This window comes from Nerophis lumbriciformis, linkage group LG13 (assembly GCF_033978685.3).
Source record: "Nerophis lumbriciformis linkage group LG13, RoL_Nlum_v2.1, whole genome shotgun sequence".
NCBI classification, from domain to species: Eukaryota; Metazoa; Chordata; class Actinopteri; order Syngnathiformes; family Syngnathidae; genus Nerophis; species Nerophis lumbriciformis.
Genome location: NC_084560.2, coordinates 47,540,421 through 47,560,419, shown reverse-complemented (window position 1 = coordinate 47,560,419; position 19,999 = coordinate 47,540,421). Strand labels below are relative to the sequence as shown.

The following is a 19,999-nucleotide window of genomic DNA, read 5'->3' as shown; positions in this document are numbered from 1 at the left end:
TACAAAAGGCGCACCGTATCATAAGGCGCATTTATGGGGTCATATTATGATTATTTTCTACATTGAAAAGACTTCCTTGTGGTCTACATAACATGTGATGGTGGTTCTTTGCTCAAAATGTTGCATAAATACACATCAGCAGGTACCAGAAGGTAAAAAGTTGGTTTTGTATAATATTGCTAAACAAAACACCAGAAAACATATCTGCTAGTGCAGGGGTGCTCATTACGTCGATCGCGAGCTACCGGTCGATCGTGGAGGGTGTGTCAGTCGATCACCAGCCAGGCATTAAAAAAATAGTCCTAAAAATGAGCGATCATAAATCTTCACTATGACGTCACTTTCGTCACTTGATTGACATTTACGGCACCCGAGGGTCTTCTGAGATGACGCTGGCTGCTGCCAGCTCATTAAAATTACCGACAGGAAGGCGAGAAACACTTTATTTCAACAAAAGCTGGCGTGCACAAGCTAGCAAGCTACGGAGTTTGCCGACAATGTATTTCTTGTAAAGTGTATACAAAGGAGTACGGAAGCTGGACAAATAAGATGCCAAAAACCAACCACTTTCATGTGGTATTGGACAGAAAGGAGGACTTTTTTTCTCCTCCATTCGAAAATGCGGACGTTATCATCACCCCTGTCTGATTCTTATCAATGCAAGTCATCACAATCAGGTAATACACCAACTTATATTCTTGTCTTCATGAAAGAAAGAAATCTATATGTGTTAAACATGCTTGTATTATCTTTAAACACCTTTAACTTGTTAACAATATTAACTATATGTGTTAAACATGCTTGTATTATCTTTAAACACCTTTAACTTGTTAACAATATTAACTATGTGTGTTAAACATGCTTGTATTATCTTTAAACACCTTTAACTTATTAACAATATTAACTATATGTGTTAAACATGCTTGCATTATCTTTAAACACCTTTAACTTGTTAACAATATTAACTATATGTGTTAAACATGCTTGTATTATCTTTAAACACCTTTAAGTTGTTAACAATATTAACTATATGTATTAAACATTCTTGTATTATCATTAAACACCTTTAATTTTTTAACAATATTAACTATGCTTGTATTATCATTAAACACCTTTAACTTGTTAACAATATTAACTATATGTATTAAACATGCTTGTATTATCATTAAACACCTTAAATTTTTTAACAATATTAACTATATGTGTTAAACATGCTTTCATTATCTTTAAACACCTTTAACTTGTTAACAATATTAACTATATGTATTAAACATACTTGTATTATCATTAAACACCTTTAATTTTTTAACAATATTAACTATATGTGTTAAACATGCTTGCATTATTATTAAACACCTTTAACTTGTTAACAAAAACATATATTTCATAAATAAGTAAATATAAATGATATATATGAATGAGGTAGATCCCCACGACTTGATCAATTGAAAAGTAGCTCGCCTGCAGAAAAAGTGTGAGCACCCCTGTGCTAATAGGTGCCATTTTGGGGTCCCTATACACACCCACCATAATTATACCCGTATGTTGAAGCAGAGTATGTCTGACTATGGTAGCCTTAATGTGCCGACAATCCATGAAGCTGAGCGGCTTCAAAGCTTGCCAAAGTCGTACTAAAACATTTTGACAGATTTTTGAGCGCCATGTGTAATGTTCTATATTTTCAATGGAACATTTAAAGTGTTGGTGTTCACTGGCGTCATCTTGCAGTCTACACGTACAGTATCTCTTGTGTGACTGCCATCTACTGGTCACACTTGTCATTACACCATGTACCAAATAAAATAGCTACGTGGTCGGAAAGCACAACCACAATTATTCCGTCCATTAGGCACACTGGATTATAAGGCGCACTGTCGATTTTTGAGAAAATTAACGAATTTTGAGTGTGCCTTATAGTCCGAAAAATACAGTAATTCTAGTTCTGCTTACCGACCTCAAAGCAATTTTATTTGGTACATGGTGTAATGATAAGTGTGACCAGTAGATGGCAGCCACACTTAAGAGATACATGTGTACTGCAGGCCTGTTCAATAAATGACGCTAGCAAGTACATGTAAGCAAGCAAGCCCAAAACGTTGATGTTTTATAGAGAATATAGAACATTCCACACAGCACTCAAAAATCTGTCAAAATGTTTTAGTACGACTTTGGTAAGCTACAAAGCCGCACCGCTTAATGGATTGTCGCCGCATTATGACTACCGAAGTCAGACGTACTGTGCTTCAACATACGGGTATTAATATGGTGTGTGTAAGGACCCAAAAATGGCATCTATTAGGAGCGTTCTGTTTCGACCTATTATGCAAAACCAACTTTTCTTACCTATTGGTACCTGCTGATGTGTATTTGGGATTTGAATAAGTGCTGAAAATTAGCGCGCCTCCGCCATTGTAGTTCACGCCGTAGTCAATAAGCTCCTTCTTTTTCTCTATCCTCTTATGTGACATTCATCCTCCACTGTTGTTGCCATTTCCAATATAAAGTAGCGTACACTTCTATATCTGTCAGTAGACTCGCTATGGACGCACTAAAAACTGGCGCTACAACAAAGATGACGGGGAGAAGACGCTGTGGAAGTGGTGGTAAGTAAATAAGAGCGCCCACAAAATGGCGCATCCTGAAGTGACTGTCAGAAAGCGACATGAAGATGATGTGTAAAATATAATCCATACAACATTTTGACCAAAGAACCACCATGTTGGCCCCCATATGTAGACCACAAGGAAGTCTTTTAAATGTAGAAAAAAAATCATAATATGACCACTTTAATGCCACTTATAATCCGATGCGCTTTTGTATGAAAATACACCTGAATAAAAATCAGCACCAATTTATTCATTTTTGTTTTGTCGTTTAAAATGTTTTATATATTGTGCTACCGAGATAATATTGCTGATCAATTTTAATTATTATTTTTTGAGTTAAATTGATTAAATTCTTTTAGTATTAAATTGTTAAAAATATATATATGTATTTTTATCATTTCAGGCAAATTATATAGGCACTTTAAAGCTTACCTGTTACAGACCAAAAAACAATAGTAATAAAGTTATTATTTTGTGTAAGTTGATCTAACCAAACAATTTTCTTCAATGTTAAGGATACATGCAGAGGTGTACTTACAACAATTTTATAGACAAATGATAGTCGAGGCAGAGGGGGTGTACACAAAAAGTTTTCTTCTTCGTAGAAGTACAGGAAATAATCGAGAAGCCCTGCCTTCCGTTTACGTTAGGAGCCACAACTTGTGTGTGTATGCAGGCTCACGTCCACACCTCCACCCACAGAGACAAAGAGAGTGGACAATGGATGACTATTTCCTTCGGAAAAATCAATGATTCTCAAACTGTGGTACGTGTACCACTAGTGGTGCGTGGGACACCAAAGAATGTGCAATTTATTTTATTTGGTTCATTATTCAAGTACAGTGTTTTATTTCCCTATACAAAAACACAGTGTTACTGTTCAAACTGTGTGTACCGTTATAGTGACCAAACATATTAAATATACTTATTAAACAAAACCCCTGCTTTGCTTTTAATGAATACTTAGGCCTGCTATGCTACAGTGACGTGCAGTCACTAGAGGCAGGTGAGGCGGGGCCTCACCTGCCATCATGGAAAGAAAAAAAATGTAAAAAGAAAACATTTTTATTAAATTGTTATATGTATCCAGTGATTATACTATAAAGTTATTTTCCATTTAACTTCACCAGTTTTAGATTATTTTTATTCAAAATCGCTGCATTTTCACATTTGCCATTCAAATACTGAGAAGAAACTTGCGGTGAACAGCAGCCAGTTGAGGCACGTCACTCAGTGCCTCAACATGGATTGCGCAATGACTCGGCTAACTGCTGGCCTGCTGTGCAGTGAGACCGTATTGCTATATGAATTATATTATACATTTCCATAGTTTAGTTAGCTGAGGTATATAATGTACAGTGTATTTTGTCAACAACTGTATGTGTGTAACGTATTTCTTGTGCTGAGCGATCATTAAACGGCTGCAAAAGACGCACTGGCTGAGGCTCGCCTCCTGCACCCCCACCGTAGAATGCACGGCAACCCCTGACGGGAGTGTTATATCAACTAAAGCCCACACTTAAACGTTCCACGTGCAAGATTGAATCTATTTAAAAAAAATATTTCATAAGAAGCCAAAAAGTGCAAAAACAATAATGTTGGTGTTGGAGGAGTTGTGAATGACTGCAGGGACACAACATTAGATACACCTGCAGACTGCAGGTGTACCTAATTCACAACTCCTCCAACACGAACATTATTGTTTTTGCACTTTTTGGCTTCTTAGTAAATAACTTTTGTAACCTATTTTCATGGGCTTTCCTCTTTGTGATGTTAAGTTCCTGTTATGCGCTGTTATACAGTGTATGCCTTGAGCTCTTATTTTGAAGGCGCTAAGAGCGGAAGTGATGTCACGTTGCGGAGGTTTTTGAAAGAAGGTAAATAAAGTGGTCCTCGTGTAAACTGGAGCCTCCGTGTTTGTTATTTTGTAGTTTCATACAGTATAGGCCACATTTATAAACCCTCGGTTACACTTTTTTAAATAGATTCAATCTTGCACGTGGAAAGTTGAAGTGAGGGCTTTAGTTGCGGCGCATGGACTTAATTTCTAAGTAAAGGTAAGACCATAATGTTTTTTTTATTAAATGTGCTTTTTTGTGTGCTACAGTTTGTATGTGTAAAGTTAAAGTTAAGTTAAAGTAGCAATGATTGTCACACACACACTAGGTGTAATGAAATTTGTCCTCTGCATTTGACCCATTCCCTTGATCACCCCCTGGGAGGTGAGGGGAGCAGTGGGCAGCAGCGGCGCCGTGCCCGGGAATCATTTTTGGTGATTTAACCCCCAATTCCAAGCCTTGATGCTGAGTGCCAAGCAGGGAAGAATGCTGGTATGAGCTTTTAAACATAACCCGTTAACTGCTGCCAATCAAATGGTGAATAAGATACTCTTTAGGGTTCATATGTTTGTAAATCTGACTGTGATGAAGTCAGTGCCTCACCAGCCATCAACCTCACCGCACGTCACTGCTATGCTACTGTATTTTAATGCTGGTACTTGGATAGCCGAGTGTTTTCTGAGGTGATTACAATTTGGGGCTGATCTGGATTACAGTTGGTATTCAGGACTTTTTTTTAAAAGCACCCTATTGCGCTTCACTCACCAGCTTCAGCATCCATGGGCTTCCTCTGCATGTGGCGAAGCATCCAAACAGGCCAAAAACGACAATGACGGTCCCGGTGCCGATGAGGACGTAGGGGGCGTTGGTGGAGTTGTCAGCGATGAGCGAGATGTAAGGGCCCAGCATCAACTTCCCCCATACTCCCACCGCCAGCAGGATGGCCCCCGTTATCTGGGGAAGGAGGGAAAAGACACCTGTTAGAGAACAGGAAGTGAGGGGAATGTGGCTTTTTATTCCTGCAAACATCGTCCTCCCTCCAGACGGGCAGCACGGAGGAGGATGAAGGTGGAACAAAAAAAAGGGAGCCATTAGAGATAGAAGATGCATTTTCATGGAGTAGAGGGTAGCGATCACCTGCTTTATTATGAATATGCCTGGCACAAAGACAGAAACGGGGAGGCGGGTAAATCAAAGACGCTCCTTTGATCTGCCACGAGGCGCTTCCTCCTGTTGCGCCGCTCTTAGCATTTCAAATGAAGGCAGGCGGATAAAAGAGCGCCCTTGTACGAGGCGGCGGCGGCGGCGTCTCGGCTGGGAACGTCTTTCCTGTCATGCCAAGAAGAGCTGGGCGCCGAGCCGCCTGCTGCTGATGATCGGCCTCCGAGCGACGGCGGGCCGACATCGTCTAACCCCTCATGGCTTCCAAGAGGAGGCAGCTTGCCTTCCGCGCTGTCGACTTGACGTCTGCACAAAATGTCTTCCTCAGACAGTAGAGGAGGAGCACTAAGTTCTGACAAGGAACAACCGTATTCTACGGTGTCTTTAAAACTTGATGTGATGTACTTGTACATTATCCACGTCCATGCTTGCTGGCACCATTTGCACGTCTGCTCTGTTGGCAAACAAGGTTGTTTCCAACGCCGGCATCCTAAAAGGGATCATCGCACTTCGGTCTCAGAAGTGTTTGCACAGCTGAAACGCATGCACGGGTTTCCTTATCGCCACACGTGCGCAGACAAGGACAATGAGTTCCAGATGAGGCGTGAGACGATAAAGCGATGAAGGCGACAAGCCAGATGAAACAAAGTGCAATCACGCTCTCGCAATTGAGCAAATATTTACGGGAGGGCACAGCATTTTCCAAACTGCCGACCTAAAAAGGTGCATGCAGGGTGTCCAGGGACGTAACCGCTGGGGAAATGTCCCCTGCACTTTTTCAAAAGGCAGTGTTGGTGCCTAATGTCACACTATTGAATGCAGACGAGTCAAACACTTGAGCCAGGCGGAAAGCAGCCGCTCAGACCTGACCCTTCAGACCGCCCACAGGCTCGCTGTTTGGCTCTCTGGCGCTATTGTTTTCTTGCTAACGTGACGATGATCAACAGCAGACATTGGCAAATTACACCCGTTACGCTTTTCAACCCCGCCCACCGGACATCTCCAAATTATTCTTTTAAACCTTTACATACCTGCCAACTTTTGAAATCAGAAAAACCTAGTAGCCAGGGTCCAGGGGCCGCAGGCCCCAGTAGGTCCAGGACAAAGTCCTGGTGGGGGGTTCAGGCTTCGCCCCCCGACGCAAAATGATTATTAGCATTCAGACAGGTTAAAATGTTGCTAAAACCATCACTTTTCTATCAGTCACAGTGACTTTTCAAAACAAAAATATTACAGCAAAAATCATATGGGTTGATTGACATGTTTATTCTGTAAGCTAACTTCAATAGTTTGAAATTATTTTGACAGTTAATGCCAGTTATCCTGTCAACCTTTCACAAGACTTCAATTTGTTCATTGAAAGTATAAACACTTTTTACAGTAAACAAATGGTAAAACAGTACTAAACAATTCCATTAAAAAAAAATTGGTGTCATTATTAACTTTCTGTCCAAGCTTGTATAATCTACTGCCTTGTTCAATTGTAAAAAATATTCTGTGCCTAAAATTCACATTTCTATCACAATTATCATACTGTAAACATGGTAAGCTAACTTCATTAAAATTAATAGTCCTGTCAATAGCATGGAATTACAATTCAAATGTAGTTTTTTTGTAAGCCTTTCAAAAGAATTCAAAATATGAAAAATTAATGAAAATTAATTTAAGCCATCAGACACTTGAAAAGTGGCACATCACATCTCTAATGTAATCATTTGAACTTTTCAACAGAAATAGCACTGCAAAAATATTAAGGACATACTTCTGTATTTTGGTAGTTATGCTGTCAACATTTAACAAGATTTCTTCAACTTGGACTTGAAAGCATAAATAGTATAAACACTTTTAACAGTATAACAGTACTAAACAATTCCAATAGATAACATTGGTGTCATTACCTTTTTGTGGCTAAAATCCGAAAAACGTTGAAAGTTTTCCACTTGTATCGCTAGCAACGGCATTAGACTTGTGTTTTTTTGTCCCAACGTGGTCTTTTACATCGCTAATTCCTCCGTGTCCGATCGAAAAATCTTGTCTGCACAAGGTGCAATTCGCGTAGTTTTCACCCTTTTTGGAACGGATAATTATTCCCGGATAGGCTTTTGAATATTCTTCACGGAATGACTGCAGTTTTCTTTTCGGTTTAAGACTCGTATGCGATTTTTCTCCGGCTGATTCCATGATCGTTCGCTCGTTTGGAAACAATGGCAACAGGTGCCTCGTGCTTGGCAGCGGTGCTATAAATAGCCTCGCGGAATGGCTCGATAGGAAGTTACGGGAAGCAGGTCGAATGTCATTGTTGCTACGCGATTTCGTGAATAAAATTTTTTTTTTAATTTTTTTTTTTTTAATTAATGAAAAACCGTATTTTTTTATCACTGCAACCGTAACCCGGAATAGGTTGATGAAAACCGTACTAATTACGGGAAAACCGGAGTAGTTGGCAGGTATGCCTTTACCATCCGAGCTAGAGCTGCCAATACGATGTGCAGTGCATTTTTCAAATGACCAGGGCCTGGACGGATTGCCTTCATCGATGGAAAAATTAATTCCCAAGTTTAAGACATTTTGCAGGAAAACTTAAGAACATCTGTCCGCCAACTGCAGCTCAACAGAGGATGGGTGATGCAACAGGACAACGTGCCCAAGCATGGAAGTAAATCAGCAACAGAATGGCTTCAACAGAAGAAAAGCCAATTGAGATGGTGTGGCGTGACCTCAAGAGAGCCATTCACACCAGACATCCCAGGAATATCGCTGCACTCAAATAGTTTTGTGAAGAGGAATGGTCCAAAATTCCTCCTGACCGTTGTGCAGGTCTCATCTGCAACTACAGCAAATGTTTTGTTGAGGTTATTGCTGCCAAAGGAGGGTCAACCAGTTTTTAAATCCAAGGGTTCAAATACTTTTCCCACCCTTCACTGAGAATGTGTTCAATAAAAAGAAGAAAACCTATATTTTGTGTGCGGTATTAGTTTAAGCAAACTGTGTTTATCTATTGTTGTGACTTTGATGAAGAGCAGAAAACAATTTATCGCCAATTTATGCAGAAATCCAAGTAATCCCAAAGGGCTCACATACTTTTTCTTGCAACTATGGAAGTGTACCTATGACGAAAATTACAGGCTTCTCATCTTTTTTAAGTGGGAGAACTTGCACAATTGGTGGCTGACTAAATACTTTTTTGCCCCATTGCGTGTGTGTGTGTATATATATATATATATATATATATATATATATATATATATATATACACACACACACACACACGTTAGGCTTGTCAGGGGATTTTATAACATTTTCCTGACCTAACGTATATTCCGCTCTACCCCGGTATTGAGCACTGTATAACGGATAAACCACAGAAACCTTGACTATATATATATATATATATATATATATATATATATATATATATATATATATGTTTAGAAATGTGTATATAAATACATATACACTATATTGCCAAAAGTATTTGGTCACCTGCCTTGACTCACATATGAACTTGAAGTGCCATCCCATTCCTAACCCATAGGGTTCAATATGACCTTTTGCAGCTATTACAGCTTCAACTCTTCTGGGAAGGCTGTCCACAAGGTTGCAGAGTGTGTTTATAGGCATTATCCACCATTCTTCCAAAAGTGCATTGGTGAGGTCACACACTGATGTTGGTGGAGAAGGCCTGGCTCTCAGTCTCCATTCTAATTCATCCCAAAGGTGTTCTATTGGGTTCAGGTCAGGACTCTGTGCAGGCCAGTCAAGTTCATCCACAGCAGACTCTGTCATCCATGTCTTTATGGACCTTGCTTTGTGCACTGGTGCACAGTCATGTTGGAAGAGGAAGGGGCCCACTCCAAACCGTTCCCACTAGGTTGGGAGCATGGAATTGTCCAAAATGTTTTGGTATCCTGGAGCATTCAAAGTTCCTTTCACTGGAACTAAGGGGCCGAGCCCAACTCCTGAAAAACAACCCCACACCATAATTCCTCCTCCACCGAATTTCACACTCCGCACAATGCAGTCCGAAATGTAGCGTTCTCCTGGCAACCTCCAAACCCAGACTGGTCCATCAGATTGCCAGATGGAAAAGCGTGATTCATCAGTCCAGAGAAGACGTCTCCACTGCTCTAGAGCAGTGGTTCTCAAATGGGGGTACGCGTACCCCTGGGGGTACTTGAAGGTATGCCAAGGGGTAAGTGTTTTAAATATTCTAAAAATAGCAACAATTCAAAAATCCTTTATAAATATATTTATTGAATAATACTTCAACAAAATATGAATGTAAGTTCATAAACTCAGTGAAGCACAAGCTCAGGTTTCTCACTAAAATGTGTGTCAAAAAGAAGTGTGAAAAGAAATGCAACAATGCAATATTCAGTGTTGACAGCTAGATTTTTTGTGGACATGTTCCATAAATATTGATGTTAAAGATTTCTTTTTTTGTGAAGAAATGTTTAGAATGAAGTTGATGAATCCAGATGAATCTCTATTACGATCCCCAAAGAGGGCACTTTAAGTTGATGATTACTTCTATGTGTAGAAATCTTTATTTATAATTGAATCACTTGTTTATTATTCAACAAGTTTTTAGTTATTTTTATATCTTTTTTTCCAAATTGTTCAAGAAAGACCACTACAAATGAGCAACATTTTGCACTGTGATACAATTTAATAAATCAGAAACTGATGACATAGTGCTGTATTTTACTTTTTTATCTCTTTTTTTCAACCAAAAATGCTTTGCTCTGATTACGGGGTACTTGAATTAAAAAAATGTTCACAGGGGGTACATTGCTGAAAAAAGGTTGAGAACCACTGCTCTAGAGCACTGCTTTACACCACTGCATCCCACGCTTTGCATTGGACTTGGTGATGTATGGTTTAGATGCAGCTGCTCGGCCATGGAAACTCATTCCATGAAGCTCTCTGCGTACTGTACGTGGGCTAATTGGAAGGTGACATGAAGTTTGGAGCTCTGTAGCAAGTGACAGTGCAGAAAGTCTTTGCACTATGCTGACCTCTCTGTCAGTTTACGTGGCCTACCACTTGGTGGCTGAGTTGCTGTTGTTCCCAAACTCTTCACTTTTCTTATAATAAAGTTGACTTTGGAATATTTAGGAGCGAGGACATTTTACGACTGGATTTGTTGCCCAGGTGGCATCCTATGACAGTTCCACGCTGGAAATCACTGAGAGCGGCCCATTCTTTCACTAATGTTTGTAGAAACAGTCTCCATGCCTAAGTGCTTGATTTGATACACCTGTGATTAGTGATTAGGACACCTAATTCTCATCATTTGGGTGGGTGGCCAAATACTTTTGGCAATATAGTGTATATATGTGCACATGTGAACACACATTTATATGTACACACACACACACATATATACAGTCCCCAGCATGGAAAATAAGGTAAAGAAAAACAAACAAAAGGAGTCGTGTGCTTGGTGACATAAAACTCTGTGGCATAAACACGCCGCCTGTCTGAGAGAATAAGAACATAGATTACGCCTCCATCCCTGTTAGCACGGCGGCTAAAGCTCCAGGCTGATGTTCCAGAGGACATACAGTAGTTACAGTAGTTATCCCCAGACAGGACATACAACACAAACTAACTAAATCAGGAATTTTTGCTTCAATCTGTTAATTTTGTAGATAAAAATGACCACTCCAAAACATACTTCTTAACACCCACGCCAGTTGTGTCTCTCCCACATTATATCTGAAATGGTGTGTCAGATGCAGGAAGTACAAGAGTCCGCATGAACAATGTGATTATGACGGGCTGTCAGGTGTAATTGCAGAGCAGCTGATAACAGAGGAGGATGCGTCAACGGACTAACAGCTGGACAACTTTCTGCAATGAAAGGGAGACTAGTGGTTGTGGATGTCAACAACATGCGTTCCAATAATACCTGTCATCATCATTAAGTTTACTAAAAAAAGGTGGTATCGCTGAAGCAGAGAGTCGAGCTGAAAGGAACCAACGTGGACATCCATGAGCAGCTGACAAAATGCAACGCTGGCATCGCCAACAAGCAACTTGAGGACAATTCAACAGAATCATCCACTTCAAGTTCAATGGAAGACAGGAAGAAGATTTAGTACTTATTGTTTAAGAACTCAACAGATTAAATCATCTCCACTTCTAGGAAATAAAATACACAACTTGACGCAGCTAATGTCAGCAATAACAACTCTAAAATAGTAATATATATATATATATATATATATATATATATATATATTATGACAGATTGCACAATATTAGGAAATAAATACCACCCATTGACGATCAGTATGCACAACGGCTATAAACGAATTTTTGAAAAGAAAGCACCCGACAGCGTTCTTAACATCACCATCAACTAGTCAATCGTCCGCGTGAGTATACGTTGTCATCATTACACAAAAACATGAATCAATGAAGTGTACAATTAAATCAACATTTTCAGACCGGTAGGAATATTCATGTGTTTTTATTATTACCTACTTTTAATATTACTTCTCTTTTTCTTTCCAACAGCTTCCTCTCTTTCACACAGGAAATGAATTCAATCAATCAATCAATCAATCAATGTTTATTTATATAGCCCTAAATCACAAGTGTCTCAAAGGGCTGCACAAGCCACAACGACATCCTCGGTACAGAGCCCACATAAGGGCAAGGAAAAACTCACCCCAGTGGGACGTCGATGTGAATGACTATGAGAAACCTTGGAGAGGACCGCATATGTGGGTAACCCCCCCCCTCTAGGGAGACCGAATGCAATGGATGTCGAGTGGGTCTAACATAATATTGTGAGAGTATAAAGACAATGCATCGCAGCTACAACTGGGAGATACGACTGTATCTACGAAGGATACCGCCCTCCAAAATAGTTTCTCTCTCTTTGATGAAATAACATTAGAGGAATTGTTAAGATGTGTCAATGGGACAAAACAAACAACATGTTTACTTGACCCATTTCCTGGGAAACTTATTAAGGAGCTTTTTGTATTATTAGGTCCATCAGTGCTAAATATTATAAACTTATCACTTTCCTCTGGCACTGTTCCACTAGCATTCAAAAAAGCGGTTATTCATCCTTTGCTCAAAAGACCTAACCTCGATCCTGACCTCATGGTAAACTACCGGCCGGTGTCCCACCTTCCGTTTATCTCGAAAATCCTCGAAAGAATTGTCGCACAGCAGCTAAATGAACACTTAGTGTCTAACAATCTCTGTGAACCTTTTCAATCCGGTTTCAGGGCAAATCACTCTACGGAGACAGCCCTCGCAAAAATGACTAATGATCTACTGCTAACGATGGATTCTGATGCGTCATCTATGTTGCTGCTTCTTGATCTTAGCGCTTTAAACATGTAAAAGTTATGGTGGGGATGAATAGTAAGTAGAGATGCCCCGATCAATATGTGTGGCCTCACATCCGAAACAATTTAGAGTCCCCATCCGATACTTGGACAATAGACATACTTGCCAACCCTCCCGAATTTTCCGGGAGACTCCCGAAATTTAGCGCCTCTCCCGAAAACCTCCCGGGACAAATATTCTCCCGAAAATCTCCCGATTTTCAACCGGAGCTGGAGGCCACGCCCCCTCCAGCTCCATGCGGACCTGAGTGAGGACAGCCTTTTTTCATGACGGGAGGACAACAGGGTGACAAGAAGTAAATCATCCAGACTAGAGATAAATTGTATTATTATGTTTATCTTACCGAAAAATAAATACATTTATTAATAAAAAAAAACAAACTATAATTTGCTAAAAACATCAAAATTAATTGTATTTTTATTTGTATTTTTTCTGACTCCTTATTTCATCCAGCCATAGAATTATACATTAAAATAAACATATTTGAAATAATTAATTTTAAATCATCATAATAATTCATTAAAAATGACCATATTTAATTATTAAAATAATTGCTTGTTTATCAACAACTTTAGCATTTTATTCATTACATTTTGAAGCTCTCAGAAGCCAAGTTATGTTATATTCCTTAATATTTATTTATGCAAGTTTGAAGTATCAATTATCTAAACACAGTTTTGTTTGCATATTTTCAGGATAGATATATATATATGTATATATATATATACATACATACATATACATATATATATATATATATATATACTTGGTGAATTCTAGCTGTCAATATACTCCTTCCCTCTTAACCACGCCCCCAACCACGCCCCACCCCACCCCCGACCACGCCCCCACCCCCCACCTCCCGAAATTGGAGGTCTCAAGGTTGGCAAGTATGACAATAGATTATAGAACTGAAAATGTTTTATGGAAATTAACTAAAGTAAACACAGTAACACGTTTTTATAAAGCGTATCTTATCAAAAGGTACATGCTAATATTGTTGTTAATCAGATGATTTGTGGTATTGAATATTATATCCAATTGTCTTTCACAAAATTAATGTGGCTGGTGCACAAATTACACAAAAGCAAAATCTACTTCCTGTATCCAGAAACGTACGCTCTGAGTTGGCAAACAATAACAAAAAAATGGTCAATCGTTTTATTATCGTTTATATGCAGACACTATACTCTGTATCGATAGTATCAGCATCTGGATCCATCAGCCCTACTTTACACTGGAGCTTTAGCGGTTAGCTTCTTGTGTCGTCCTGCTCCGGGTGAGAGTGTAGCATGCTTAGCCATTCCTTTTCCTCTACATCTCCAGTGATAATGCTACTTGGAAGAAACATATCATTAATTTTCCGCCATAGTGGCGAGGATTAGTATCTTAGAATCGGCTTGGCACTGTGGAAATGTAATTGTGCCTCTAAATAAAGAAATATAAGCTTAGCTTCTTCCTACTCCCTTTCAGATATGCTGAATTGTGTGAATTGGAACCATATGGTGTTCATTAATGTAACATGTCTGAAACAAATCATAATCGCTAAATCATGGCCGCTGATTTAGTTAGCAAGTGGGGTCAAATTACAAGCTAATTTTTAATAGCCCATTAGGCCATACTTGCCAACCTTGAGACCTCCGATTTCGGGAGGTGGGGGGTGGGGGGCGTGGTTAAGATATATATATATATATATATATATATATACACATATAAATAAATGAAATAAATACTTGAATTTCAGTGTTCATTTATTTACACATACACAACACTCATCTACTCATTGTTGAGTTAAGGGTTGAATTGTCCATCCTTGTTCTATTGTCTGTCACTATTTCAGAACACACACATTATACAAATATACATTATAAAATCAATAAGAAAACGGGAGCTCTAATTTGGGAGTCTGAATTAGGATCAGAAGTTCCTATATAAACATTGCGTACTCACGTTGCCTTTTTGTATTGATTACTGCAGCTGTGCACTGGATTCATTCACAAATACAAACTACAACTCACAAACACTTTAGAGTTAGGCTCCACCATCAGAATGTGTACTTAAACTTATAAAGATCACATGGATATTATTCAGTGAGTTGATTCACCAAAACTAACCTGTTATACAGGAGGAAAAAGCACACCGGACATTTCAATTGTTCACAGACTGGTCGCTCTCATCAGAATGACAAGACACTTCCAGTCTGCAGGTGATAGCATTCAATTGGGAAGAAACGCCCTACTGCCCCCTACTGACCAATGTGAATACTGATAAATGTGTAATGACAGATCCAAAAACAAATTCAAACCACAAAATAAAATAAATAAATCAACACAAAAATGTGACACATTATGGGTGGGTCACATATGCATGTACAGTAGATGGCAGTATTGTCCTGTTTAAAAGTGTCACAACATTGCTGTTTACGGCAGACCAACTGCTTTACGATAGACGAAAACTTGACTGCTGTTGTTGTGTGTTGTTACCGCGCTGGGAGGACGTTAATGAAACTGCCTAACAATAAACCCACATAAGAAACCAACAACTCGCCCTCGATCATTAGCTGTTTATATTGTGAGAAAGCGGACGTGTGAACAGGCTGTCAACACGTCACTCAGGTCCGCGTGGAGCTGGAGGGGGCGTGGCCTCCAGCTCCGCCTGAATTTCGGGAGATTTTCGGGAGAAAATTTGTCCCGGGAGGTTTTCGGGAGAGGTGCTGAATTTCGGGAGTCTCCCGGAAAATCCGGGAGGGTTGGCAAGTATGCATTAGGCACATTTCAAAAATACTAGTACTTGAAAAAAACCATCAAAAGTGGAATGAAAGCAGGTGTAATGTAAAGATAAAAGTTGAAATGTTGACGCTAATAACATTCAGGCTGGTTTTGAAAGTCACCCATCAGCGCTCCGGTCCTGTCTACCTCGAGTCATATTGTTTTTTTCTTGGACGGGTTGACCAGAAACTAAATCCGTTGTACTTCTGAAGTGCAATGACAAATAAAGCATCTTGTAAAAATGGCCCCCGCATCATTTGATGTTTTTGCAGCCCCTCACTGGAAAAAGTTTGTACACCCCTGAGGTAATGAATTACTACCCGTTTTGTTTTTTCCTAAGAGACAAATAGGCCTCAACTGGAGAGCAGCAGTCATTTATCTTAGTCAGCAATGTCCAAAGTCTTTCTACTGAGGAAAAAAATGTTTGTTATGGCTGACAAAAACAAATAGTCTATCATCTAGAACAGTGATTCTCAAGTGGTAGTGGTAGGCAGGCTTCATCTAGAGCAGACCTGGGCATTCTGCGGCCCGCGTGAGGCCAATCAGAAATTACAAAATACATTTGAAAAAGTATCTATGTCGAGTGTGCAATACAACGGTGCTGCTTTTGTTTTGAAAAGCGTTATTTGTATTACTTCCGTGTGGACGTATGCTCGTGCGCGATTGTGAGTGAATTTGAACAGCGCCAATCACAAATTCCATCCATCCATTTTCTACTGCTTATTCCCTTTGGGGTCGCGGGGGCAATCACAAATTACAAAATAAATTTAAAAAAACATATATGTCGTGCGTGCAATACAACTGTGCTGCTTTTATTTTGAAAAGCGTATGTCTGTGTGTAACCTGTGAGTGAAGGTGCACAGCGACAAGTGATGCCCGGTTATCCCCGAGATGCTAAAAAGAGAAAAGTTGAATAGGAATGGCGTGTTTTCAACAAGACATGGACTGACAAGTATTTCTTTACAGAAATGAAAGGTAAAGCCGTGTGCTTAATTTGTGGTACACAAGTTGCTGTGTTTAAAGAATATCATTTGAATCGCCACTACACGACGAAGCACCAGGAAAGATACCGGAATCTGTCTGATGAAGCGCGCGCAAGGGAGGCTGATGCGTTGATGGTAAAACTGCAAACCCAACAAGAACTTGTTTCCAAATTTCCCACCCCCAGAGATGCAGCCGTCAGGACAAGTTTTGTAATTTCTCACAAAATCGCCAGAAAAAGTAAGGCGTTTTCTGACGGAGAGTTTATTAAGGAGTGCTTAATAAAGGAGGGGCGCATTTGAGAACGTGTCACTCTCCCGACGCACTGTATAACGAGGCGAGTTGAGACCATCGCTGGAAACTTGGAGCTTCAGCTGAAGAACAGAACGGCTGACTTTGACTGTTTTCCGCTGGCTTTGGATGAGAGCTGCGATGTACGTGACACCACCCAGCTGCTCATCTTCTTACGTGGGATAACTGCAGACTTTCAAATCACAGAGGAGGTGGCAGCCATGCAGTCAATTAAAGGGACAACCACAGGTAATGACTTGTTCACATAGGTAAACGCGTGTTTGGACATGTTAGGACTGAAATGGGACAAGCTGGCAGGTGTGACAACAGATGGTTGTCCAAATCTGACGGGGAAAAATGTTGGACTTTTAAAGAGGATGCAGGATAAAGCATACTTGCCAACTCTCCCGGATTTTCCGGGAGACTCCCGAAATTCAGCACCTCTCCCGAAAACCTCCCGGGACAAATTTTCTCCCGAAATTCAGGCAGAGCTCCATGCGGACCTGAGTGACGTGTTGACAGCCTGTTCTCACGTCCGCTTTCCCACCATATAAACAGCTAATGATCGAGGGCGAGTTCTTGGTTTCTTATGTGGGTTTATTGTTAGGCAGTTTCATTAACGTCCTCCCAGCGCGGTAACAACACACAACAACAGCAGTCAAGTTTTCGTCCCCCGTAAAGCAGTTGGTCTGCCGTAAACAGCAATGTTGTGACACTTTTAAACAGGACAATACTGCCATCTACTGTACATGCATATGTGACCCACCCATAATGTGTCACATTTTTGTGTTGATTTATTTATTTTATTTTGTGGTTTGAATTCGTTTTTGGAGCTGTCATTCCACATTTATCAGTATTCACATTGGTCAGTAGGGAGAAGTAGGGCGTTTCTTCCCAATTGAATGCTATCACCTGCAGACCGGAAGTGTCTTGTCATTCTGATGAGCGTGACCAGTCTGTGAACAATTGAAACGTCCTGTGTGCTTTTTCCTCCTGTATAACAGGTTAGTTTTGGTGAATCAACTCACTGAATAATATCCATGTGATCTTTATAAGTTTAAGTACACATTCTGATGGTGGAGCCTAACTCTAAAGTGTTTGTGAGTTGTAGTTTGTATTTGTGAATGAATCCAGTGCACAACTGCAGTAATCAATACAAAAAGGCGACGTGAGTGCGCAATGTTTATATAGGAACTTCTGATCCTAATTCAGACTCCCAAATTAGAGCTCCCGTTTTCTTATTGATTTTATAATGTATATTTGTACAATGTGTGTGTTCTGAAATAGTGACAGAAAATAGAACAAGGATGGACAATTCAACCCTTAACTCAACAATGAGTAGATGAGTGCTATGTGTGTGTATATGTGTAAATAAATGAACACTGAAATTCAAGTATTTATTTTATTTATATATATATATATATATATATATATATATATATATATATATAGCTAGAATTCACTGAAAGTCAAGTATTTCTTATATATATATATATATATATATATATATATATATATATATATATATATATATATATATATATATAGCTAGAATTCACTGAGAGTCAAGTATTTCTTATATATATATATATATATATATATATATATCTTAACCACGCCCCCAACCACACCCCCCATCCCACCCGCGACCACTCCCCCCACCCCCCACCCCCCACCTCCCGAAATCGGAGGTCTCAAGGTTGGCAAGTATGGGATAAAGTGACAGAAATTGACATTTTTGCATTGTATTATACATCAGGAAGTGTTGTGTAAGACAGTGTTAAAAATAAAAGCATCAAAAGCAATCTGCTTTTGTATAAAGTTAAGTTAGGTTAAATGAAATTATTATTATTCTTATTATTATTTATCTTACGGTACATCAAAAATTATTTGAGCAAAATTGAATTGAAATATTGTCGGTGTGGCCCTCCAGCAGTGCTCGGGTTGCTCATGCGGCACCCGGCAAAAATTAATTGCCCACCCCTGGACTAGAGGTACGCCAAAGAATCACATCATTAAATATTCAAACACAGTGTTACTGTTCAAACAGCGTTTAATGTTACAGTGGCCTAAAATATTAAATATACTTGAAACTTCTGCCTTGTTTTCAATGATTAGTTAGGCCTACTACGCTACTGCATTTTATGGTGGTACTTGGAGAGCAAAGTGTTTTCAGTGACTGATCTAGAATGTTATTTTTGAGAGTGAAAGCTGCAGTCGGTCAATGTGTTTTCTCAGTGTAACGTCATCTTTGGTTTGGTCAATTAATGCTGTTTTGTTTTTGCCTCTCCCTCTTGACAACGGTGCACTTGCTGTTTATGGCCAACATGATTGCAGATAAATTGTTCGCTTGGTTCCTTTCCCAGCGGTGTGCGGCAACTCGGCTTTGTTGGAGAGTTCTTTGGAAGGACCGAAGGGAAATCAAGTCCAAGAGGATACGAGAGGGCTTCTCAACTTGTCGGTTTCTGAATTCCAAACAGCCTGGCACCCCCAACACCCCCCCAAGTGTAATTCAACACCATGCCAGCCATCCTGGTCGGAGTGTAGAGTTTAAATGAGGTCTCTTTGTTTCTTTCCCGGTCTTCCAAATCAAGAAAGCAGAAGGTGCAATGACAAAATGCGATAGCGAGGACACCACCTGCTCCGTCTGTGCGAGGCGACCTAGCAGCTATTCGCAGCGGGGAGATTATTTGCCTCGGCAAGCCGATGACAGTGAAAAGCGAGGCCTAGCGAAGAGGCCTCAAAGCTCGCCGACCCTCCCGGGGTCAGAAAAACGAGCCACTGACAGCGAGATCTCCACGCAGGCGAAACCCGAAGCCGTGGACGTCTCAGAGGGCTCATGCCGACTAAATATAAAAAGGTTGTGGGTCTTGATGACGCGAGGGACCAAACTATGAGCGCTTACATTATAAAGTCAGTACTGTGGTTGTCCTTGCTCATCGAAAGTCTGGAATCCACATTGTTTTATTGCACCACACAC

At 39.9% G+C, this 19,999-nt stretch overlaps 1 protein-coding gene across 1 annotated transcript in view; it reads right to left on the bottom strand.

Moving 5' to 3' along the window:
• The window catches only part of tspan7 (tetraspanin 7), a 43,253-nt gene that overhangs the window by 18,066 nt on the left and 5,188 nt on the right, over positions 1-19,999 (bottom strand). Inside the window, exon 2 of the mRNA XM_061970679.2 lies at positions 5,210-5,398. Within this exon, the coding sequence (XP_061826663.2) occupies positions 5,210-5,398 (189 nt within the window). The remainder of the gene's footprint in view (positions 1-5,209; positions 5,399-19,999) is intronic.